The sequence below is a fragment of the Papio anubis genome, chromosome 8 (assembly GCF_008728515.1).
Source record: "Papio anubis isolate 15944 chromosome 8, Panubis1.0, whole genome shotgun sequence".
Taxonomy (NCBI): Eukaryota; Metazoa; Chordata; class Mammalia; order Primates; family Cercopithecidae; genus Papio; species Papio anubis.
The window spans coordinates 23,999,035-24,025,204 of record NC_044983.1 but is presented as its reverse complement, the minus strand read 5'-3'; the positions used below and the strand labels follow the sequence as shown (position 1 = coordinate 24,025,204).

The 26,170-nt window shown below is 40.9% G+C and overlaps 1 protein-coding gene and 1 long non-coding RNA gene across 3 annotated transcripts in view; one reads left to right on the top strand and one right to left on the bottom strand.

Moving 5' to 3' along the window:
* The window catches only part of EBF2 (EBF transcription factor 2), a 202,483-nt gene extending 186,138 nt beyond the window's left edge, over positions 1–16,345 (top strand). For both annotated transcript variants that reach the window (XM_009212724.4, XM_017961873.3), the window contains exons 14-16: positions 1,838–2,023; positions 9,490–9,657; positions 15,688–16,345. In XM_009212724.4, coding sequence (XP_009210988.1) covers positions 1,838–2,023; positions 9,490–9,657; positions 15,688–15,719 — 386 coding nt within the window. In that variant the 3' untranslated portion in view covers positions 15,720–16,345. The remainder of the gene's footprint in view (positions 1–1,837; positions 2,024–9,489; positions 9,658–15,687) is intronic.
* On the bottom strand, positions 533–26,170 carry LOC103886694. Its single transcript, XR_650474.3, has 5 exons — positions 22,996–26,170; positions 15,229–15,325; positions 12,822–12,885; positions 10,342–10,452; positions 533–572 (listed from the first exon to the last, which is right to left on the bottom strand). It is a non-coding gene; the product is annotated as an uncharacterized LOC103886694 (long non-coding RNA).

Genomic DNA, 26,170 nt, shown 5'->3' with positions numbered 1-26,170 from the left:
AAGAGTGAATGGCTTGGTTTTATTTGGTAACTTCTATTTTGTATGATCTCATATATATAACAACAAACAAATATAAAGACAACTGTGCTTTTACATGTAAAGCAGACCATGCAAAGATCTTTGCATTGAGATTGATTATTAAAGTGCTAAGTCGGAATCTGTCACAAATCATTTTTAAAAGGAGTAAACGTTCCTAATGAGGTCCTTAACATTGGGAGAGTTTTTTTTTCTAATTTTATTTATTGGAAGAGAATTCCTCATTTTTTTGCCCAGGGTGAGTTCTTACAAAAGAGTAGGTGAGCCGGGTGTGGTGGCTCACACTTCTAATCCCAGCAGTTTAGGAGGCTGAGATGGGCAGATTGCTTGAGCTCAGGAGTTTGAGACTAGCCTGGGCAGCATGGTGAAACCCTGTGTCTACAAAAAATACGAAAATTAGGCAGGTGTGGTAGTGCTCACCTGTAGTCCCTGCTATTTGGGAGGCTGAGGTGGGAGGATAGATTGAGTCCAGGAAGTTGAAGCTGTGGTGAGCCATGACTGCCACTGCACTCCACCCAGGGCAACGGAGTGAGATCCTGTCTCAAAAAAAAAAAAAAAAAAAAAAAAAGACAGGGCATATTATTACTTTTGTTTTTGTAGACATGAGGCCCATAGACCAAATGTCAAATTGTTTTTCATTTGGTAACAAATTTGGATTGTTTCCTAAATAGTTTGAGAGACAGTAATCCAAAGTGGTTTATTCCAGGACACATGAGACGTTTCTGAGCTGTGGTTTCTCACTCCTTCCCCTGTTCCAGGCATAGGCTGGGTCCCCCACACTCACTGCTGATGCCCCAAAGTCCTAGGTCAAAGAATAGCACATTTTAGGGGAACTCATCAACACTTTTTGAATGAAATTGACCCCCACTTGCACCTAGGGCATGGCAACAACTTTGAACTAACATTTCTAAAACTGTGTTCCATAGAATACAAGTGGCCCCAGACAGGTTAAGATACCTTTCCCCTCCAGGCCTCACCAAAAGATGCTATGGCATGTTAAATTTGGTAAACACTTAAGCTAGCAAAGTTAAACCAGTTTGTTTATTCTCTAGGCCTTCTGTATATGAATCATCAAGAAATGGCTATAGTGCATAACATCTACCCAGCCTAACTTGACCACAGAATGCTTTTCTCAGTGACACCAATCATATCTCACTGGACTCCAGTGTCATATGAAGTATGATTTGGGAGAGGGAACTCCACACTGCCATTAGCCATTTGCTCTTTGGTGTGAGCTGGAGGTGCTGAGTGCAGGTTTGAATGAAGGGGAGTAGCAAGGGCATGGCCTTGCATAGATGGGGAAGAGAGAGGAAGGTATAAAAGGCTGAAGATGGGCCGGGCACACTGGCTCACACCTGTAATCCCAGCACTTTGGGAGGCCAAGGCAGGTGGATCATGAGGTCAGGAGTTCAAGAGCAGCTTGGCCAACATGGTGAAACCCTGTCTTTACTAAAAATACAAAAATTAGCTGGGCGCGATGGGAGGTTGCCTGTAATCCCAGCTACTCAGGAGGCTGAGGCAGGAGAATCACTTGAATCTGGGCAGTAGAGGTTGCAGTGAGCTGAGATGGCACCACTGTACTCCAGTCTGGGTGACAGAGTAAGACTCTATCTCAAAAACAAACAAACAAACAAAAAAACCCAACCAAACAAAAACTGAAGATGGACTGCACACTTCCCACAACTGCCCAGGGCACCTGGTGGCATTCTATAGCCTGGGGCCAACGCAGACCTGTGCTAGCCACATGTGGCCTGACCGTGCACGCCTGTTGATTTACCTGGAATTTTTCTTTGTTGCCAAGGGTACATCCGCAACACAAGCAGCATCTCTCCGCGGGGATACTCTTCCAGCTCCACGCCTCAACAGTCTAATTACAGTACCTCCAGCAACAGTATGAATGGTTACAGCAATGTCCCCATGGCCAACCTGGGTGTTCCAGGATCACCAGGATTTCTAAATGGCTCACCCACCGGCTCTCCTTATGGAAGTAAGTGACCTCTCTATACCTCCGGCTCTCCATGCTTTTTGGTCTCTGGGTTTTACTATTTGGCCTTTTGGGAGAAAGTTGCATTTGTAAATCTTCCTAAGTCGTCAGGGAGCAGCCTAGTTTCCTGATTAAGCGTCCTTCCTGTCTTTGGTTCTTTTCCCTTAGCTGGACTTTGGCTCACGTGGCTACTCAAGGCCTTTTGGGGAAAGAAAAGGATTGAAACAATTCCCTTTTTATAGAGAAAGAGCATGTGTGGCCTGTGTTAAGTGGGAGCAAGGAATTAAAATTCCATTTCTGTTAACAATACGTGTACTCTTAGGCACTTTCAGATGTAATCTTTAATCCCCATAAGAACTTCCTGATAAGAACTTTATCTTCATGTTATAGACAAGGAAGTTGGCCTTGCTGCAGTTTTCTGACTTAATCAAGATCACATAGCTAGAATAGAGCAGGGTAATAATTTAGGCATAGTCCTGATGACTTTGAGTTATTTTGTATATCGCACCATGCTTCTTTTTGACTTTGCAACCTGGTTTTCCCCTCCCTTCAGTACCTCCAGAGAGGTGGAAGTTGACTGCGTGCAATCATGTGATTATATTGAGACAGAACTTCTTCGTCTTAATCTGTGGTCTAGCAGCAAAGTCCCTGCTCTGGGAAGTTGTGAAAACCCCGTTTGGGTTGCTTTGGGAGGTATGCCGGGAAGTTACACAATGGTCCCAGGAGCCTGAGAGAGTGCATTTTTCAAACCTACCTAGGGAATACTTTAGGCCAGGGGACAAGATGACATGGAGAGGCTGAAGTGATTGAGTAGAGTGTTCTTGAAATGCTGGGTCTTGTTGCAATTCTCTGCACCTTGCCCTCTTTTTACCCCACGTGGTTCCCTTGTGCCAAGAGCAAGGACGTGTCAAGGGCAGCACGTAGCCACGTCACATTGACATGTCACAGAAACTGCCTTTCACAGTCTTTGGATTTTGGGTTCCCTGGGGAGACACACCTATGAGCTATTTCTGGATTATCAGTTCGATGCATACACTCTACACTACACGGCAGGATAAAGACATAGTACCAAGCAGCTAACGGTAGTAGAGGTCAGTTCTCCTAGTATGATGAAAATCTTGTTACTGCAAAGACATGAGTTCTATGTTGTGTCTTGTCAGGTGGCCCAAGTTCATTAGATAACAGTTAGTCTGGAGAAATAAATGATTGCTTGATTTGTTTCTACCTTATCTTGGTCCAAAAAGTGTTTGGGGGAATTATTGCAGTCAAATAGGTAGTATGAAAGTATAAAACAGGCTCTAACAAGAAACTGAGCTAAAAGAAACAAATATGGTTCAGCAAATTAGAAAATGCCAGGGCCAGCATGAATACCATTTGGTCTGTTTACTTCGTTCTGAGTTTACAAGAGGCTAAAGCAAAGAGAGAAACACTATTTGTTGTAAGATTTTATGTCCACACGTTATTTTTTAAAGTAGCTCAGAAGAAAGGTGGCAATTTCTGTTCCTGAGATGTTGGAGAGGTCTCTCCCTTGCTTTCTCCTGGAGAAGGTGTCTGGTGTGGTAAAGAGATCACATCTTTAACAACCCCTACAAATGATGCAGTGGCAAGAGATCCATTGTGTAAACAATGTTATAACAGTGACAATAATAAGATGAATTAACAATTACATTCCGCTTTACAGCTTAAAAAGCATGTTGACATCTAGAGTCCAGTCAGAGCCTCACGACAACCTTGTGACATGGATACTATCATTTTTATCATTATCCCTTGTAAGAGATGAAGAATTATTAAATGACTTGAAAGTTCATAGTAAGTAGTAAAAAGGGGACTAGAATACATCATCACACTCAGAATACCACATTTTTAAATTAATAATGTAAGAATTATTTAATGTATTTATAGTGTAATATTAGGTTAAAACGTATGAAATTCCCTCTATTTGACCATTTTTGATTTACGGAAGTGGCAATTTCATATCATTCAATCATAATTTAGGTATGAATAAGGTTGAATCATAATACTTGTTTTTGTACATAAAAAATGATCAGTTTTATAATACAGTATGTAGTGTGGTAGTGAAGAGGATGGAGAAGAGAAAAAAAAGAGGAATGAAAATGCACAGTTAGGTGTTAATTGCTTAATATTTCTTCCTAAATAATTCCTTTGGTAGAGAGAAACCCTTCCCACTCCCACTAGAACAACTTCCTTCTGTTCTTTCATGATCACCCAAGCCCACTGCCACCAGAAAACTAATAACACCCCAAATCTTCAAATTACCCATTAAAATGAAGTGGTAGACATAGAGCAGGGAACAGAGGAAGGCAACCTGCCCAACTGGGAGAGAGAGAGAGAGAGAGACTGGAGAAGACCTCCTCCCTGTACCTATTGAATCTGGTGTGATGGTTTGCACCTTCACTTTTGGAGGGAGGGTCTGAATGGGTTGCAGGCTAGGAATGAAATTCCAAACAGTGCATTCATTACAATCAAATTCCCCTACTCCACAAATACTGACTACCCAGTGGAGTTCATTACAATAGCACCTGACCTGTATTTCTAGCCAGCCAAGTCTTTACATCTCTGGGAAATACAAAAAAAAGAAAAGCCCCGGGGAAAACATTTTGTCAATTCAGTTGTTTGTGTCTGAAAACACAATTCTATGATTTTAAAAAAATGCATCTGATGTGGCTGGGCCATGCCATGGAGCAAATATTTGCCAGAGACTCTAAGAAAGAAATAGAGCCAAGCTTCTTGGTCAAATTTAACTTGCATGACAGCCAATGCAGAGTATCAGAAACCTGCATCTTTACTGTTTTTGCTCTCACACTACTTCAAAAATGGCCAAACAGATGTTTTTTCAATTTTACATACAAACTTCACTTCCTGGCAGTAGCAGTGTGCCAAGTTCCAGCTCAGTGCAAGTTTTTATGGCTGAATTCTAAACCCCTGACAATAGGGGGTTATAATGAAATGCTGACAGACCCCTTAGCTCCAAAAAATGCAATGGCTCAATGCAAAGGAGGATATGTGCCCGGTGAGTTCCAGCTGAGACTATGCAAGCCAATCAATCCTTTTACAAAGAAAAGTGGTTTTTCCTTAACTCCCCATGTTCACAGAGATTTCTGGGCCAGACGTACTTGTCTTTACTTTGGCCCCTATCCATAGAGAGATAGATGTCCAGAGAAATTCTCAATTGGAAGTACATGCAATCAACTTTCCTAAAATGGTTCTCTCTGCAGTCCCAAAAGATTGTCTATTTAACAAGCCTGTAACACCCATAGGGACCACTTCTTCCAAAGCAGAATAGCCACCAAGCCTATGCAGAGTTTGGGACAGAATCCATACAGGCAGGAATCCAACCTGTCCTCATAGATTCCTACATTATGTTCAGAGCCTGAGACCATGCTCCGGGGTTCAATTGTTTTATAGTTTCAAAAACAAATATTAAGACATTCTCTATTGTAAAATATTAAATGATTACTACAGAAAATGTAGAACGTATAAAAATCGTTTTTTAAAGAACGCATACTCCCACCATAAGAACAACCTCTTTGAATTCTGATATATTTCTACTTCTTCAGAAAAGAAAAACAAAAGCCTATTAAAATAATAGTATTCTCATTACAGACAACTTGAAAAGCACGTATAGGTAAAAAGGAGGAAAGAAAAATGGCACATTCTGTGTCTACGCGGAGGGAACCATTGTTAATTTTTAAAGGATAGTCTTCCAGTCATGGATAGATACATTTTGAAAATTGCAGTGTCTGCTCTGATGCACAACTAATGAGATTCTGCCATAAGATCAATGAAAGAGAGGGTGGAAGGAAAGCAGTAAAATTACCAAAGTCATAGATATGAAGCTGGGCGCCATAAAATCCTTCAGTGATGCAGACCCAGATCGTAAGAATAGGGAACAGAGATATGAGGAGTGGTGTTTGCTTTTAAAAGTTGACTACAATCATCAGGTGTTTCCCAGGAATGTGAGGATTTATTCATCTCTTGCTTTTTTTTTTTTTTTTTAAAATAGGTGGGGTTGTTATTAGAGTAACAGACAACTTTGTTTATAGGCAGTACAGCCTTAAATGAAAGAGAAAAGTTAAAATTATTTGTAAATGCTAATATGTCTATTGCTAAGGATTGTATTATTTATTTCTTCCCAAAGAAATCGAGATTTTCCCTTTTTAAAATGTAATAACCTTTACTGGTTTCTCCTACCATGTATTAAAAGTAACACAAGTTTGTTGTAGAAAATTTTGACGATATGGACAAGTGAAAGCACTACATTTAAGGATATTCATAATCCCATCAGCCAGAGATACCATTGCTAAAATTTTGGGTGTATATCATGTCCTTCTAGACTGTTGCTGCTATTTGCATTTCTAAAAATTAAAGGGGGCTTAATATGTGTTATGCAATTTGTTTTTTTCATCTGAAGAGGTGTATATTTCCATGGGATTAAATATTCTATAGCACTAGTTTTAATATTGGCATAGCATTCTATTGTATACTAAATACAATGTACCCTAATGCAGGACACTTATTTTCCAATTTTTCATTATTATAAAAATGCCCTTGGACCTATTATTTTTGGCACAGTCATGACTATCTCCTTGGGATTAATTTCTAGAGATTAAATTAGTGGGTCAAAGGATGTGCACATTTTAAAATACTTTGATATATATTGCCAAAGACCCTCCAGAGAGGTTAATTCTTCCCTCAGAAAAGAAAGAAAATTATATGTTTCCCCGCCCTGTTAATTTTTTCTTTTTCTATTTAGTAAGTGGAAAATAAGATCTTGTTACCGTTTTAATTAGCATTTTATTACGAATCAGTTTGATTGTTTCTATATGAGTCTCTCTTGGTCATTTTTATTCCTGATTTTCTTTTTTTGTGTCCCTTGCTTATTTTTCTCTTGGGGCGTTTTTCTTTTTCCAGTTAGGAAAACTTATGAGCTATTGAGGATATAAGCATATCTAAATAAGTATTGCAAATATTTTTCTTAATCTGTCATTTGCCTTTTTGTGTTTGTTGCAGAAGTTTTTCATTATGCGGCAAATCTATCTTGTAAACTTCTAACCATCCTCATAGCTTCACTAGCACTGTTACACTTTTGCTTTTAAAAATAACTCTTTAATCTACTTAGATTTATTTTGGTGTTCAACAGGAGAAAGTACTCTAAACTTAGTGTTCAAATGGTTAGTGTATTTTTCTATTTTCCTACTAATATGAAATGTCACCTTTATTAAGTATTAATTCCCGTCTATACCCAGGTCTGTTTCTGAACTCTGTTTTGCTGTAAAGATTTGTCTGCCTATTTCTGTGCTAGTACAATGCTGATTTCACTGATGAAGATAAGTGCCTCTTACTACTTAAAAAAAGTTTTTAAACAAAACTTCCTGTCTTTTACAGCGTTATTGTTTTTTGAAACAGATAAACATAGTAATTGTGTTTGCTGAAATGCACAAATTAAAATTCCTTTCAGTATTTTTATTATAGTTGCACTGAATTTTAAATTCATTTGAATGCATTTTGGCATTTTTACAGAATTGTAAGAACTATTTAAAACGGACATGTGCTTACTCAACTGTGCAACAATTCCTCCACGTCACTTAGTAAAGCTTGAGGTGTTTCCGCTGCCACTGCAAGGGAACCATTTTTGATCTAATGGGCCCTACTTTCTGTTGAAATCTGTTATTAGAAAATAATTATCTGTACTAGTGAGTCACTTGCTGAATATAAATGGAATGGAGTATGTGTGAATGCCTAATTCACATTATACAAACCTCTTCAATGATGATGTCTGAGAGGAGGTTCTGCTGCTGTAGACACCATTTGGGGGACCGTGGTAGAATACAGGCCCCCTAAGTCCCAGCTTTTCTTTGGCCCCTAATTCTGTACCTTAGAGAAAATGAAAAGTTGGGGATTTTTTGCTTGTGGACTTTTTTGTCTTTTGTTTTTCTATTTCACTAATGCCAAACCCAAGGCTAGAAGAGATTTTGCTCAGAACCACGAATAAGACCCACTCCTCATGCTTAACCCTGTGTCCTATCTTCTTATGTGAATTAACCCAACAGTGTTTTTATTCATTTACATATTCAAGTATTACATGAGATTCTTCCAGAACTTTGTTCTCCTTTCCAATTTTTTTTCTTTTAATTCATATTTGAGGAAAGACAGATGTACTCAGATGCATAGCTCCTTAAATCAAGACTACTTTAAGGATAAGAAGTTTTTAGGGAAAGCTCTCCTTTTGAAGTCTTTGGATTTCAGTTCAGCGATAAAAGACATCATATGGGACTTGTGCTATTTAAGTGTTTATACAGGCAATTGGGTGGACTCGGCCCAAAATATATTTTTATAGGGAGGGAGGGGAAATGAGGGTGGAGTCGTCCATGGACATCAGAACATTTGACCTTCAATTCACCTTGTACTTAGTTGTTCAGTCATAAGTCTCGCCCATGTCCTTACTTTCAAATTTACTTTGAAGGACAATTGGTACATTGAAAACACAAAGCAAGAAATAGCACTGCTGGGCTTGGTCATTAGGCTCCAACAATACTTTTATCAAGTCATGTGACTCGGACAGTTCAGAATCTGGGAATTATACTAACACAAGTGCCTAAAACTATCAGGTGCTATATTTAAGAGTTTTGCCCTTGTGTGCTCTAGTTTACCCCTTTCTTAAGTTGAACATAGAAGGTAAAATTATCATCTTGCATGATGTAACTTGGTGGAGTATCTGACATGAAGAGGTGGGGTACTTCATCGTGTAAATTGCTTTTATTTTTCTTAGAAATTACAACACTTGGCTTTAGTCTTCCCTTAAGTCATTTTAATGTTAATACCACTAATAATGGTGTTTTTTCCTAAACATTATGTCAGGGGAGGCCAACTTGCAGCTATATTTCCCAAGAGCACTGAAAGTACGGGAGAGGAAGACAATTTTCTGAATGTTAATAAACTTTTACATTTAATGAGCACGTGGCCCATAGAGATGGCACTCTCAGAGAAGATGTTAACTCTACAGACCAAACCTCTGGAGCCTTAGGAGTTACCGGGGAAGCACATAGCTCCCAAATAGGACTTTTTTTGTAGGGTGTAAAAGTGATTTCCATTGCTGGGTAGATTTGATGATTTTTCAGGCATGTTTGGCCTCAGTCTTCTCTCTTGCCAAGCTGCTGCTTGTGAATGAAGACCTGTTCCAACATCACTTCCTGAAGCTGCCTTCCCGACTCTCCCAAGCATTGGGTACCTTCCTCTAATAGCATCATTACCATATTAGTTGTTTTATGTGTCTGTTCCTCCCACTGGACAGGGTGGCAATGTTGTCACATTCAACTTTTTTTTTTTTTTTATCCCTGCAATCTGAAACAATGCCGGGAAACTAACAATTTCTCAATAAAGGTGTGCCAAATATGTGAACTGAAGGAAGATCTTAATTTCTAAACGAGGATTGTGCATTTGCTTTCCAGTCATGTCATCGAGTCCCACCGTCGGGTCTTCCAGCACATCCTCCATCCTCCCATTTTCCTCTTCAGTTTTTCCTGCTGTCAAACAGAAGAGTGCCTTTGCCCCTGTCATCAGGCCCCAAGGCTCCCCTTCACCTGCCTGCTCCAGCGGCAATGGAAATGGATTCAGAGGTAAGCGAGGGTTCTATTTTGGGGTTATACATGACACAATGTACCATAGGGTTGGCAAAGTAAGAGCAAACAGGACATTGTTGTATAGCTCAGCTGTTTACCTGCAAAGAGATGCTTTGCTGTTCTCATCATGGGATATAAATGGCTTATACAGTCAGGCAAGCGCTCCATCTAAAAGCAAGATGGAGCCAAGCATGGTGGTTCATGCCTGTAATCCCAGCACTTTGGGAGGCTAAAGCAGGCGGATCACTTGGAGGTCAGGCGTTTGAGACCAGCCTGGCCAACATGGTAAAACCCTGTGTCTACTTAAAATACAAAAATTAGCTGGGTGTGGTTGTGGGTGCCTGTAATCCTAGCTACTTGAGAGGCTGAGGCAGGAGAATCACTTGAATCGGGGAGGTGGAGGTTGCAGTGAGCCGAGATCACGCCATTGCACTCCAGCCTGGGCAACAAGAGCAAAACTCACTCCATCTCAAAAAATAATAAAAGTTTTTTAAAAAGCAAGATTGGGGAAAACAGACATCAGCAAACTCTGCAGGCAATGGAATTAACCATGGTAGAGCCATACATACAATTGAGGAGTGTCTGGACTTCCCAGCCCTATGCTGTCCACAGGGCCATTCTGCTACCTCTCAGAAATTGCCCAGTCACCCCATGGGATACCACGTGGTGCTTTCTGCTTACCTAATCCGCTTGCCATCATGGCCTCTTGGCACACATGGACAGGAGCCAGCAGGAGCAACCAACAAGTTCCGAGAATTCTGGTTACATGCAAGTCAAATTGATAGCAGGTGCCTGATTAGGTGGTTGTGGAGAATAGAAAGAAAAGACATACCGTTTCTAAGAACAAAAATTATCCATCCATCAAACCCATTTTTGAGCAATGTTCTAAAATATAATATGGCATGATATAACACAAATGTGATGAATATATGAAAATCAAATCATCTTATCATGGATTGGGGGCAGCCGACAGCAAAAGAACAAATTGGAAACTGCTGAGGACTGGGGCTCACCGGCAACCCACATTATTTTTAGGCTGCTCCTCTCGTGTCTTGGCAAGAAAATATTTACAACAAGTAGGGTTGGGTAAAATGAAAAAGGGAAGAGGTTTCATTAACCCCTCATGGATCAAAGGCTGTGAGGTCAGCAGTGCTTTATGGGGAACTTTGGATGGGCTGCATTGTCCTTGGGATGGCATCTGCCTGGTGGTTTGATGATAGAGTGGAGTGTGGGTTCTTAATTCTTTTGGGACACCTGTGAGAGGTCATTCTCTTGTGGCTGAGCAGAGCTCTGGGAGGTACGTTAGGTTCCTGAGCCATCCAAACACTGGAAATGGTGGTGTCTTCTGAAAGTCAAGTGACTCGACAGAGAAACTGTCAAAACCAGAATGGAAAACCCAGCACTCAGAAACATTGTTGAAAATTATTTTACTTCTAACTAGACGAAGCAGCTGGGTCTATATGCCACCCAATGTGTGGGTAGCTGGAAACATCTGGAAATTTCATGGATTTTTTTGGCAGGGATTTTCACCCAGATGTCTGATTCATAGAGAAATAGGCTGAGCCTGTATCTAAGTGTCTCCACCTGCCCCGTCTTTCATCAAAGACCAGTGGTTTCCATCCCATCCTTAGGGGATGTGCCCAGAGTTTCTCCATGATGCCTTCATCTCCAGACAGGGAAATGAAGACGATAGCTGAATATGCACTGTACTTTCCTTCCTCTTCCCCGTGACCTCTTCAGTGCTGATGTTTCTTTTTAAGTTCTCTGGTTTTATTCATTGACCTTAACCCGAGTAGAGGTCCAGCAAGTCTAACTGGCAAAATGCAGATTGAGACAGACCAAGGAGGGGTGCAGGCTTTCCTCCACATTGGACAGGAGGAAGACAGGATGGATGCGGCCCTTTCCTCATTCCTGGCCACTTAACACATAGGTTCAGTTTTACTTAAAGGAAAAAAGGATACTTGACTTCTACCTGTCACCCTTTCCCCACCTCCTCTCTCAATGTGGAGCTGGTTGTCTCAGATCTTCTGTTTTACCCAGCTCTCAGCCTACCGTGTGGCCAGGACAAGTTTCTTACAGACTCCAGGGCCTGTCATCCCCACCCCACCTCTTGCTGCATGCCCACGGCTCCTGTGGTGTTACTGAAGTCAGGTTTGAGTCAGCCCAAAGAGCTGGAAGGAAACCTTGCTTGGTCTTAGTGAGGTTCCCTCTGAGGGCAGCTGCAGCAGAAACAGAAGACCCTCTCCAGGGTCCCCAGCCACACAAACTTCTGGTCACCACCCCTCAGGGTGCTCGGGCTGAGCGGCACGTTCCTGATAGGTTTATAGGAGCAGTGAATTGGTGAGCTGCATGTAGGCACAGGCTCTAGGCTCTAGGCTCTAGCTTCATTTCTAGAGTCATTGCAAAGTTCCAAACCTCATTTGAATCCTTCAGTTCCCTCCACATTCCTCTGGTGATTTGAACCTTTAAAAGAAGAAGGGGCCAGGTGTGGTGGCACACACCTATAGTCCCAGGTACTTGGGAGGCTGAGGCAGGAGGATTGCTTGAGCCCAGACTGTGCAACATAGTGAGACCCCATCTCCAAAAGATTTTTTTAAAAAAGTTTTTATAGGTTTTTTTTAAAAAAGAAATTAATTTTGGGGGTACAGATGGTTTTTGATTACATGGATAAAATCTTTAGTGGTGATTTGAAATTTCGGTGTACCAGTTACCTTAGCAGTATACACCGTAGCCCATATGTAGTCTTTTTAAAATTTTGGAGTAGGTTGGGGAGGAGAAAAATAGAAGCACCTGTCGATTTAGGGCAGTAGCCTAAAAAGGAATTGCAAAAAAAACTATGAAAATATCAAGTGAGGTATGGAGAAATAACAGAATCCTGAGGACAACCTCAAAGAGGATTAGCCACGGGAAGAGCGCGGGCCACAATCTCACCAGTCGTGTGTTGAGTTCTAGTTCAGCTCTTTCCAGGCTGTGTCAATCTGTGCATGCCCTTATCCTCTCAGAGCCTCAGTTTCCCAGTCTGTTAGATAGAAAATCGACAGCTATCCCCAAAGGTTGTTGCGGACTAATTTGTGTAAAGAACTAGGCAAGGTAACAGATATTTCCTACAGCCTGGCTGAGAGGAGGCGAGGGTTCACAAAGGATGCCCTCAGAGACCTTACCTTCTGCTCTTCCTCATTTTAGACCAGGTACGTGGAAGCTCAGTGTCCAGCATTGTGAAGTTCCCTTGAGTACAGAGAGGGAGGAAATGAAGCTGACATTTAATGCACAGTCACTGAACAACAACAACAAAAATCCTGGGATCTCAGAGGCCTGCTGGGCAGGGAGCTCCATCTCTTTAGAGATACAGTGGGAGGGTGACAATGTGGGCTGAGTGCCTGGGTGATTGCAGGCTGGGGAGGAGCCCTTCTCTAGACTTCATTGCCTGCAAAGGCATGTGCCGCCCACACTCTCTGAGGCTTGCTAACTATCCTGAGCACTACAGGCAAGGTGCCGAACTGAGTGCCTTAAGAGAATTATGTCTAAGTCATGCCATTATCACCATTCTTAGTTAAGCAGTTTACCCAAGGCCACACAGGAAGAGTCTGATGACTTGAACCCAGACATGTGGACTCCAGAGCTTGTGCTCTGGCAGCCCACTGTGTCTCCAGGGACAATAAGAGTGAAATTCTTATCTTTACCCTATACCCATACCTACTTTCCACCTGGTTCAAAGGGAGATAATTGCTTTCTGTCTGTTGGCTATGGTTTCTACAAGCAAAAAGTCAGAGTCCCCACCTAGCAGAGATCAAGACTACCCAGTCTGGATGTCGGACTAGGAGGAAGGGATATATCTCAAATCTGTTCTTCTCTGTCATTCAGGGGATCTTGTTCTTTGAGCACCTCTGCTGTTCCATGAGCCCCTTTGGTATCTCTCTGAGCATGCAGAAAAGGAAGGGGTTGAGGATTTTTCTTTTTGAGACAGGGTCTCACTCTGTCACACAGGTTGTAGTACAGTGGTGCCATCATGGCTCACTGCAGCCTTGACCTCCTGGGCTCAATAAGAGATTCTCTTACCTCAGCCTCCTGAGTAGCTGAGACTATAGGCATGTACCACCATGCCTGGCTAAGTTTTGTATTTTTTGCAGAGATGGGTTTTCATCATGTTGCTCAGACTGGTCTTGAACTCCTGGGCTCAAGTGATCCTCCCACCTCAGCCTCCTAAAGAGCTGGGATTACAGGCATCAGACACCGTGCCGAGTCAGGAGTTTTAAATATAGTAGACAAATTGAAGTTCAGAATGTGAGTCAGAATTCCATGCCAGAGAGCTCCACATACAGCATGGTTCCACCTTCTACCTCATTTATCAGCTGCTTCCAGTTGATGAGTATAGATTGTCGAGATAATATTACACACTATGTGTCTGATTCCTTTTCCAGCTCCCTCCAGGAAAAAAAAAAAAAAAAAAACCTCCTACACTCTGGGATAATTACTAGGGTTGCTATATCTCTAAGTCATCGGGGAGTGTCCAGAATTGAACCGCCTTTATTGAAAAGTTACATTGATTCAATATATAGTAATACAGGCAAAAATAATTAAGGCTTTGCTAGCTGTGTAAGACCTTAATCCAGATCTCACAAACATTCAATAAAGGCTGTATGGGCAGGGAAATAGACGGCTGACAATTTTGCCCGAGAGGACTAGCTGATGTGGAAAAAAGGGGCAGAGAAAGAGATGGAAGCATTGAGAAAAGCAGAGAGAATTTCAGCCATTTGCTTGGAAGCTTAGTAAGCAACACTCAGCAAAATGCTTCTATTACATTGACTAATTCCTTAGATGCAATGTAGATAATAAAATGCAAAGGATCAAATTCTAGATGTGATTTTAAAGGTTCTGATGCAAGGAAACTACTCTGCCATTTTCCAAGAATGTGAAAATCCCACGGGCTCATCCTCTGAAAGCCAAGGCTGGCAGAATACATTTTGCTGTGGGACTCTTCCACATTGTGCTGGTGCTGCTTTATTTGCCACATCTAGGGAAACCCTGGGAAGTGATTCCACCCAGAGAGGCACTGTCTGAATCCTCTTGGTCCAATGGAGGGAGAAAGAATTGGATTACTCCATTTATATAGGGTGATGAAGAGTAGGAATTGGGGGCTGAGCATGGTGGCTCATGCCTGTAATCCCAACATTTTGGGAGGCTTAGGTGGGTGAATCACCTGAGGCCAGGAGTTTGAGACCAGCCTGGCCAACATGGCGAAACCCCATTCTCTACTAAAAATACAAAAATTCGCCAGGCGTGGTGGCATGCACCTATGCACCTATAGTCCCAGCTACTCAGGAGGCGGAGGCTGAGGCAGGAGAATCATTTGAACCCGGGAGGTTTCAGTGAGCCGAGATGGCCCCGCTGCACTCCAGCCTGGGTGACAGAACAAGATTCCACCTCAGAAAAGAAGAGTGGGAATTAAGGAACTAAATGAAGTCTTCTATTCCAATAATCAGCATTCATTTGCAATGAGCATCAGACATGAGCAGTGAGCACCAAAGGAAGATGAGCTAATTTAAAAAAAAAAAAAAAAAATGCACTCACCAAAGAAGTGAAGGGGAGATAAAAAGCTTGATTTGTAATCAACGATGCCCTGGTAAATCAATAGGCTCAGCATCTGGAAGTTCCTTTCCTGTTCCACCTAAGTGATTTGGAGGAGTATAATCTGGAAGTTATTTTAGTCGAATAAAAAAATATATCATGCATATATTACAGTTTAGTTTACATGTTTACATCTGTTGTCTCATTTATACAACCCATTAATATAAAACAAAACCAGGCAAAACTTCATCAAGGTTTCCTTGTACTTCAGTGATTCCATAAGGCTTCAGTGCCTTTAATGGGCTGTCTGCTAGGAGAACCGGTCCTCATATCAGCTGAGGGCACTGTGTCCTTGAATGGCATCAGACTCTATCATTCCCATCCCCTGCCCCTCACTCTGTGTCATAGCCTTGAACATAAAAGGTCCCCAAGTCTCATTCCTGTGCCACTCTTTCCTTGCAGCCATGACCGGACTTGTTGTACCCCCGATGTAAAGAAGAACTGCTTTCTTATAGCACAAAACTACTTATTCTGATGGACCAATAATGAAGAAAGCACTATGAGCTCTTACGGGGGTGTAGTGGTGCCCCCACATGAACACGATGGACACCCTTGGGTCTGCAAGGAGCCGGCATCTTACTTGGTCCCACGTCCTCCTATAGCTCTGACGGTGGCTACACAAACTGACCCTCTTGGGGACAAGGACAAAAGGTGTCATTGATGTAGTCAGTGCTAAGAGCAGAAATGCAATTCTTTGTTACGAACATTATGAAAACCACCTTCCTATGTTTGTAAAATATTTAAGAAAAAATTGGCAAACAATTAATGCTTAATATTTTGGATACTATTTGTTTTTCTTTGTAGGAAAAAAAAAAGTTGAAAGTTTCTATTTTCTATGAAGCCTTTCAGATACCAATTTAGTTTATGCAGAAAAAAATTGAACAAAACAGGGTACCAGCATGGAAGACTTTCTTAAAACGCAACCTGAATTGAATGATGAAATGTTGTATGTGTGTTTGCTTATAGCTTAATCTCTAAAAAAAAAAAATGAACAAAAAAAGGGAAAAATTTTAAAATGTTTTACAATTATTTAAATAAATAAACGTGTAACTTATTGTAAGTAGAGGTAGAAATTAAGACCTTTTTTTTGGAAGAGAGAGGGATTTCTCTTCCTGATGTAAAATGAAAATGATGCAAACATGTAGTAACAAGTTTTAAAGGTGTGTGATTATTACTGCAGTTACTTACTAGACTCTTATCCCCTGTCCTGCACCCCCTCCTTTTCCATCATTTTATTGACCCAAGGGCAAGAACATGTAGAATCCCACAGAACAACCTAATGCAGAAACAGAGACTGTAGCACATGCACACACAAATACTCCAACCCATCAATTCATTCCCAGTTCTGTCTGATTTCTAAATAGTCCACACTCTGTGAATATTTTTAAAAAATTCATATTATTAGTTTTCAACATTCTCTCCTGAGCAATCCAGAGAATTCTTATCTTTGAGTGTGTCTCAGGCTTTCAGCATCCCAAGGAAAGAAGCGTCTCACCTTCTAGCAGAGCCAAAACCACAGACTCTCTTAACCAAGGGACCCTTTGGGAATTCCTCACCAGAACCCCACCACTCCCTCCTCTTTGGCTGCCTGGTTCAGTACAGAGGTACACAGCCCCATAGAACTTCAGAAACAGGGTTTGGAGAAGATAACTGTGTTTGATGGACTGTTTAGAGTCAGTCTTAGAACATCCAAGTCCTTTTCTAAATTTCCTCTTTTATGGCATGAAAGTCTCTTGAAAAACAGCTATCCCACTCAACACTGTTTCTAGTCAAGAATGACATGGGATGTGCGAGAGGGATATTAAAAGCCCTAATTCCCTCTTCTGATGTTCAAAGAAAGGCAAGACCAGATTCTTGGGACATCCAGAGATTAGGAACGTCGGTGTTCTATGCAGCACAGTTACCCAGCCCTTTGATGGGCTCTTCATAGCTCTTAGAAGGGAAGAACCTTGCCTTAGCTGCTAACAGTGGTTGATTCTTGAAAGCCTATGTGATCCTAGAGACACATCCAGGCATATTTGGATTGCCAATAAGGATGTCACTTGTTTCTACACTGGGGTTCTCCTTATTGACTCCTGAGCACCACAGTAGAGTCTATACACAGACTTAGTTTGGGGATCTTAGTTGGGACTTCAGCGTTAGAAATAGATGCAGCACTCATGGAAAAACATCATGAGTGCATCTGAGCCAATTTTAGATTACTTCATTAATTCTGCATACCTTCTCTTTGACCCATTGAGGCAGGCCCACACCTATCCAGCCCCAACTGTCTTATTTGCCTTTAACCCATTCTGGAATTACCCAATATGACTTATACTATTTCTATGCACATGAGAATTCAAGGTTTTAGAAACCTGGCATGCTTATAAGTACTGCTGACAGTCCCTCATAGTCAGGGCTTAATGCGCCAAAATACACGGAAACATAAGAGAAAAAGTCCCCCAGTGAGAAACCTGATTGATGGAAGGGGAAGAATGTGTGGAATACGAACGTTACCTTCCAAAAGTGAAGGCAGAGCAAAATTAAGCATGTTTAGCCCTGGATTTGAGCCAATCCAACATAAGGAAATTTTTTTTTTAAAGTAGCATTGCTTTTAGAACCTGTGAATTTTCCTCTTGCATGAAGATGAGTGCAGTACTGTCTTCAAAATGATTGTAGAATTTGTTGGTAGCTTTACACCGAAAGATGCGTGTAACTAAATACCAGACATCCTTGACCATTCAGCTAGAACCCTGGCAGCAACAGAGCTATTTAATTGTACAAATGTGTGTAAGGATTATTTTTAGTGTACTAATAAATTAAAAACAAAGCTACCCTGTCCTCGTTAGTCATTGCTATTCAATCATTCCAGTCCCAAGTTATTTTTGTGCCACTTGGAATACGAGTATTTCTACTGGTAACTAGAAAATCTATCCTATGTTTGTAAGAGGAGCTGTGTAAGATTTTTTTTCATTTAAAGGGACAATTTACTTCATTATTTATCTCATTCTTTTGTTATAGCATTGTAATTCTTCTCAGTTTTTCTTTGCACATTTCAATATGCATGGTTTAAAAACCATTAACTTCTCTACCTTTTGTACAGTAAGGTTTCATTTTCAAACTGTATAGTTTCATTTTATTGTTTTGCTTTGTCAGTTATATACAGTATAAAGTTGCTATGCACAGAGCTTTTTGTAAAGACAGCTTTTTTGTTTACTGTTTTTAATGGTCTTACTTAAAGAATATCTTGTTTGTAAAATGAATATGTCTACTTCAGTTTTAAACTTTAAATTATCCTAACAAAAAAATAAAATTTTTGTACTGTAAAAATGAGTGGACCTTTGCTTTTTCTTTTTTTGGAGTAGTAGTTTGGAATTTGTTCTTAATGTTGGCAATTTTCTCATAACTGCTGGTCCCTGAGTTCTATTTGAGGAACTCTTACTATAGATTTTGTTTAAATGGAATGTGTACTAAGTTATTCCCTTAAAGGAGAGCATATGACTTTTGTTCATTTTTCTGTGTATATTGATCTATATATCCATCTGTTCAAATTCATTCATAAAAATAACCTCAAAACTGAAAGGATCCTGTTTGCTCTGTCGGATTTTGGCTATATAGAATTCCTGAGGCAGGTGGGCAGTCTCCTCTGATTTGAAATTGCTTGTCGAACAAATGTTAAAACTTGAGCTGTCAGACACTTGGTGAAGAATCACAGGCTAGAACACAAAGACTTGACGTCTCTTCTTAAATCATAGGAAAGGAGGGAGATGTATACTCATGGAAGAAAATAATACATAGACGATAGCTCACTCAAGAAGACAGGGCACAGAGGCTTGGAGAAGACACCCAGACAGAGGATTGGAGCTGTCAGAGAGGGTTCCTTCGTGGGAGGCAGGGTTGGACCAGGGCTCCAAAGACCAGCAGGAGTTTTGCAGTAGAGGAGGTTAGTAGCGAGCCCTCCAGATGGGAAGGACAACACAAAGGCATGCGAAGGGAAATTCACAAAGCAACTTAGGAGAACTGGATCCTACGTGTGATTTTTCAACCAGAGTATTCACAAGTGTACTTAAAATTGGATTAGTTCATTTCTCTCTAGGAGGGTACAGATATCTTCAAACCACACGCATTGCCCTCCTCACAGAAGTGGATGAAATGCTGCTTCTAAACACTGAAAAAGCCACTGTGTTTTTGACTTTCTCAATGAAAACTAGCTCTCTGCCTAGTAGGACGTTCTTCCCTTCGATCTCTGCATGGCTGTTGCCTTCTCATCCTTCAGGCCTCAGTTTAAATATCACCTACCGAGGGAGGCCTCCAGTGACCACCTGCGATGCAGATTCCCCTTCTTATTCTCCATAATTAAACTCTGTTTGTGCCCTTGTCACACTTTGCATTCATTTGTTTGTTTCCTGCTGGCTGCTCCCTCCACTTTAGACAGAAAGCTCATAAGGACAGGGACCGCATCAGTCTCAACCCCATATGTGACCGAGGTTCTCAACACATGCTTGTTGGACGAGTGAACGAGCGGACTCAGTTCTGACTCCCAGAGGCAGCCCTGCCTTGTCATGTGGGAGAGGCCGCTGATTTGTTACAAACGACAGAAAATGGCATCATTGGCAGAATCCACTCTTTAGGGACTCTCTTGTCAGTCAACTAATCAAAAGAATTATGAAGTGTGTCTATAATGTAATGTGGCTGGATGTTTAACAGAGAAAACCCAAAATGGGAAGGAAATGAGGAGGAAGCAAGCTCTGGCTGGTCGCCTGTTGGAGAGGTGGTTCAGCCCTGGAACTTACCCCGTGTGGATTCTCTCACTCAGATGTGATTCTAGAACCAGAATCTGGGTCTTTTAGGGAAATGTACATTCCATTCCTGTTCCAGGTAGGACAATGTTAACCACACACTTGAATCTCAAAGAGTCTTTGGTGCATTTACCAAATGGCAAGAAGTCCAGAGTGGCTGTTGGGCACTGAACATGAGAGTGTTAAAATTTGAAACTTTAAGAATTAGGTGAGGACTATGTCCTAAAAGACTTTGTTCACAATGCCAAAGACTTTAGACTTCATACATTGATCTATACTGCAGGTAATGGAACTAAAAGAAACTTACGGAGTGACATGATCAACTTTAGGCTTTAGATAAATCATAATAACTACAATATGGGTGATGGATTGGAGATTGTAGATATTAGAGGCAAGGAGACCAATTAGGCAAGGACCAAAGACAGTTGATGAGCACCAGTGTGCTGGGCCATTGTTTATGACTGGTGTCCTTTCTAATTGCTCAGCACCTGTGTAGCAACGGTTGTGAAATGTTTTAAAATTGCTCCTGCAATTAAGATACTATTGCAATAGTCTAAACACAAATGACTCATACCTGAACTAAGGCATGACAATAGAGATGGAAAGCAGAGGAAAGATTTGAGAGAGAACGTTTTACAGTTTGATAAGAGTTATCGACTAATGAAACGTTGGAATGAAGAGAATGGGGAGACTAGAATAAATCCCAGTTTGCCAGTTAGACAATCAGATTTTGGGATATCATTAACTGAAATAGGGAGTACAGAGGGGGAATATCTTGGGAAAGGTGGAAAGAAATGATTTTAAATTGGGGCACACCTGGCACACATCTTCCTCTTCCTTCTTGGTTCGCTGAAGTTTGTTTTCTAGCAGTTCAATCAAGAAGGACTTAGGAGAATTATGCTCCTTGGTTCATGCACACCAAAAAGAGATTATTTCTATTTGAATGGCTATTTGGTTAAGTATTAAATCTAAAATTGGGGGGGTTATACTTTGAGGATTCACAGGAGTTTTTGTTTATTTGCTGTGTTGCTGTGGCGATGTCTAAAGCCATGCTCTTCTTCACCTCTTATTTTCCTTATTTAAGCAAGGCAATCCTATAATTTTTTTGTGTAAGTCATGACACTTTTGAGAGTGAGGGGGAACACAATACATAATTATGGCTGGAAAACAGATGCAAATTGAGACTAACTCAAGGTCTCTCTATTTACAAGTGACTTGATCTTTTTGTCTGCCAGCCCCAGAGGCTTTCTATGGGAAGCCAGTCCCTTTACCAGGATACAGCTGGATGTTGATTGTCCTGTGTCATTTTTTTTCCCCAGTATTCCCTTTCAATGTGTAGATTCAAGTCGTCTTTTATTACTGGAAACATTTCTTTAATTATGATGTTAAAATATATTCTCTGTTCCTTCATTCTGGTCCTTCTGGTCTTCCTTTCTGGTCTTTCTAAAGACACAAGTGAGGCTCTCTAGTGTCCATCGTTTCTGTCCGTCACATCCTCTCTAAATGCACACCGTTTGCTTGCCTTTCTCACTCTTGTCTGCCTTTGTATTCCAATTTCTCAGTGGCTTTTATTTTTTCTTTCACTATTTTCACGAGTTGTTCCAGGTTATATTTCATCGTTTTCATTGTGTTGCCCAGTTTCATGGAACTACTGCATCTCTGCATTGAGCTACTGTTTCACAGAAATATTATTTTTTAAAATTATTAAGGCAATGAGCTTGATCAGAATTACCACCAGCTCCATGAGAACCTTTTTCTTTCTGGTGAGTGTCCATCAACTATCCATTGTTTTCCTTTCCTTTTTCCTTCCCCACTCCTTCATAGTGTATGCATATATATCATATTATGATACCTTTTTGATAGTATTTATCTTTGATTGAAGTGAACTTTTCCTGGACCAGCTATTTGCCAGAAATTTGGGAGGGGAGGGTCAGGGCTATATATTAGGATAACAAAAATTCTTATTTCAGAATTCTTATGTGTATACATGCGTGTGTGTGTGTGAGAGAGAGAGAGAGAGAGTGAGAGAGAGAGAGTGTGAGAGAGAGAGAGAGTGAGAGAGAGAGAGTGTGAGAGAGAGAGAGAGAGAGAGGGAGGGAGAGAGAGAGCGCGCCTTTTTTTTTTTTTTTTTTTTTTTGAGAAGGAGTCTTGTTCTGTCACCAAGGCTGGAGTGCAGTGGTATGATCACGGTCCACTGCAACCTCTCCCTCCTGGGTTCAAGTGATTCTCATGCCTCAGTCTCCCAGGTAGCTGAGAGTACAGGCATGCATCACCACATCTGGTTAATTTTTGTATTTTTTAATAGGGTCAGGGTTCGCCATGTTGGCCAGGCTGGTCTCGAACTCCTGGCCTCAAGTGATCCTCCTCGGCCTCCCAGAGTGCTAAGATTATAGGTGTGAGCCACCGCACCTGCCGGACCACTCTTCCTTGCCAACTGGCCACTTCTTACATCTATGGCTTGTTTGGGTGATTTCCTCATTCAGTTCTGCCTACTGAGCTTCATCTTTCTGCTAGATGAGGCCCAGAGATATGTCTGCAGTCAGACTACATGCTCATCCCAGTGGCTACAAACAAGAGGCTGCTGGTTTGGGCCTTCAAGATAGTCCCACTGTTTCCCCTCAGCTTTGTCTGACATTGCAGCTGAAGCAGACTTTCTCAGTCTCTCCACATTCCTGTTTTATTTTCACAGCCATTGCCACCCCTTTCTCATACATTGTGATTTGGGGTAACCTGTTTTCCCAGTTTCATCAAAAAATAAATCCATGCCTCTCTTTCTCATCTCTCTATTTTCTTTTGAGTGATTCTGAGAGGGAAGTGGTGGAAAGGTCGTAGAATGGCACTTTAGCCTGGATGTCAGCATCATGGTAATTCAAGAAAAAGGGAGAACTACAAAGCACCGTGAACTTCATTCTACCACCGCGTATCAGCTTACCTCTGACCTCGCAGACTACCCTTGATAACCAGCTCTGTGGCCCAGCTCAGTGACACTTTTCACTTTCTCCATTGGATCCTGCCAAATACAGATAATACAACACAGGCAATTTCCTAAATAACAAATAAAAGTGATCATCCAGCTGAAGTTTATTATGCTGAATAATACACAGAAAGGAATTCATTGCCTGACTCTTGGAAATCTGTTGAAGGGCACACAAACTGTCACACCATTGGGAATATTGAAGGAGGTGGTTTTTTATTTATTTCCCTAAAACTGAGCCCACCTTTTACAGCAAAACCTTATTTTCAATTCATTTTATGAATAGAAGACAGTGTCATAATGTGGAAATATCTAGGACTCAGAGATCTGGATTCAAATTCAAGTTCTAGAATCCTTAACTATGCAATCGTGAATAAATCACCGCATTCTTCTCAAATACAAAACAAGGACAAGGACAACTACACAGGCATATATGTATACGTAGATACATGCATATGTGTGTATACATATAACTACATTCATACATAAAATAGTTATTAGGATTAAATTTTTAAAAATATGTATTTTAGAGAATGTAAGCTCAATGAAGGTTGAATTCATTTATCTGGCTATTTCCTTCACTACTGTATTCCTAGCACCTAGCCTAGTATAATACTTGACAAAAGCAGGCACTCCATAAAAAAATTAACAATTTATTGAATATGTAAAATACTTACATGTGACAGAGATTCAGTAAATCCAGCAACAAGAGCAGCTTCAACATGGGCTTTTGGAAACACAGACTTGGATTTGAATCCCAGCTTTCCCACTTGCCGGTACCAGCAAGGGAATGGAACAAGCAGTGACACAGCATTCTCTGGTTCATCATCTTTGAAAGAGCAGGATGTCAGCACCTGGTCCTGCCTTGGGGGTCAGTTAACATCTTCCCCTCAACAGCCCCGCTTGTTTATCTAATGGGTGCTAAAAAGGAAAGCAGTCAAGATACGGTTTCACTCTAGTTCATTTGTGGACAAAAGAGTGACTAGCAATAGGACCATTATTTGGCCACAGATATTCTTTGATCCAACAGTAAAAATTAGGTTAGAACAATGGGCCCCATACCCAGGAAATAGCTCCCAAGCACTCAGAGTGCTTGGAAGTGAGTGGTACAGCCAGGAGAAACCACAGTCCCAGGTCTTTGTAAGCAATAGAAAAAAAAGAGTAAAGATGTGTCCTAACCACCAGTCCATTTTCTTCTATTAAAAGTTAACAAGAATTTTTTATCAGAGACTACAACATCTGGTGTGTCATGGCTATGACTTTTGAGAACAAAGCAAACATTGTTTTCAATCCCAGATTTTCACAAGTCCAAGAGTTTGAACCCATGAAAAATTGCTCTTAAAACAAGAATGAGACCAAAATGACTTTTAGTACAAAATCCAAATATCACCACTTCTGAACTGAGCAAGAGCAGAATAGTTGCATAGCACTCTAAGTGTCCCAAAGATTAGGGTTACATAAATTTGAAATATTATGGTCATTAAATATAAATAATAATACTTGTTGATAATAATGATAATGACTAATACAGTGGAAATGCTAAACTTCCACTCTTTGCACTGTGGAGTAGCAGAATGAGTGTGAGCATTGGAAACCAACAGAAATGAGTTCAAATCCTATCTCCATCCCTCACTATAATTACTTTACAAGCTGCAATTTCACCATCTGTAAAAATGGTGATAAGAAGACCTTTATGCCAAGAGTCTTTGCCTGCCAAGGTTGTTGTGATGTTTAAATACAATAATGAATGTCATAGTGGCAGACACAGTAAGTGTTCAGCTCTATATGTTTGTTTCTTTCCCCTTAGCCTGGGATAAAAAATTAACATGTGTTTATCTGGAAAGCCACCCATCGCTCTTTCCTTACAACTCCTCCCTGGCAGCACAGAAAAGAGGATTATTAATTAGCCAGTGTTTGTGAAACACTTAGAAGATGAAAGTGCTGAGTGCGGAACAGCACCATTTACATCACAATACATGGGTTGGCTGCTCCTTCAAGTGGATCCACTTACAATGTAAGGCAGGCCTAATGGATGTGTTCCTGTCATTCAAAAATCAATGTGGGAGTCTCTGGAAAAGGCATGTGTCTGCCTGCTGTGCTATAGCCAGTCCAATGCAGTAGGCAGACAATCTTGAAGAGGCAATAGATGGATAATGCTCTAACACAGTGATCCTTAACTTTTATGGCACTAGGGACCAGTTTTGTGGAAGGCAATTTTTCCACGGACCAGAAGAGGGGGATGGTTTTGGATGATTGAAGTGCATTACACTTATTGTGCACTTTATTTCTATTATTACATTGTATTAATAACATGTGATGAAGTAATTATAAAACTCACCATAATATAGAATCAGTGGAAGCCCTGAGCTTGTTTCCCTGCAACTAGATGGTCCCATCTGGGGGTGATGGAGACAGACACAGATCATCAGGCATTAGATTCTCATAAAGAACACCCAACAGAGATCCCTCACATATGCAGTTCCAATAGGGTTTGTGCTCCTATGAGAATCTAATACTGTCGCTGACCTGACAGGATACGGAGCTCAGGCAGTAATGCAAGAGATGGGAGTGGCTGTAAATACAGATGAAGCTTTACTCGCTCACCTGCCACTCACCTCCAGCTGTGTGGCCCTGTTCCTAACAGGCCATGGATTGGTACCAGTCCATGGCCTAGGGATTGGGGACCCCTGCTCTAATAGCCATGGTAATGAGAAACCAGAAAGGAGGTCAAAATTGTATCTAATTGAAACCTACAAATAGCCCTAAATTCCCTTTAGCAACAACAAGGGTATCTGGTGGATTTTGTTTTCACATTGTCTCCTTTCCCTGGCAGATCTTAGGAGAAGAAAATCAATTCTACATAAATGGCAAAAGCAGTGTTCCCCAAGCTGGGGCCGACAGACCCCTAGGAAAAAAGCATTATGTCCTAGTGGAGGAGCTGGAAGTTGTTGATCTCCAACACCGATTTCCAGTATTTGGTTCTCCACTGCTCCTGATCACATGGGAAGATTACACTTTCCCCTGTTGTTTCAGCAAAACATCATCCATCACTGTAAATTAATGTTGTTAATATTGAACTTATTGATTTTGTGGTTTTCATGGTTTTTACTTTATGAATTATTTTTATTAAAAC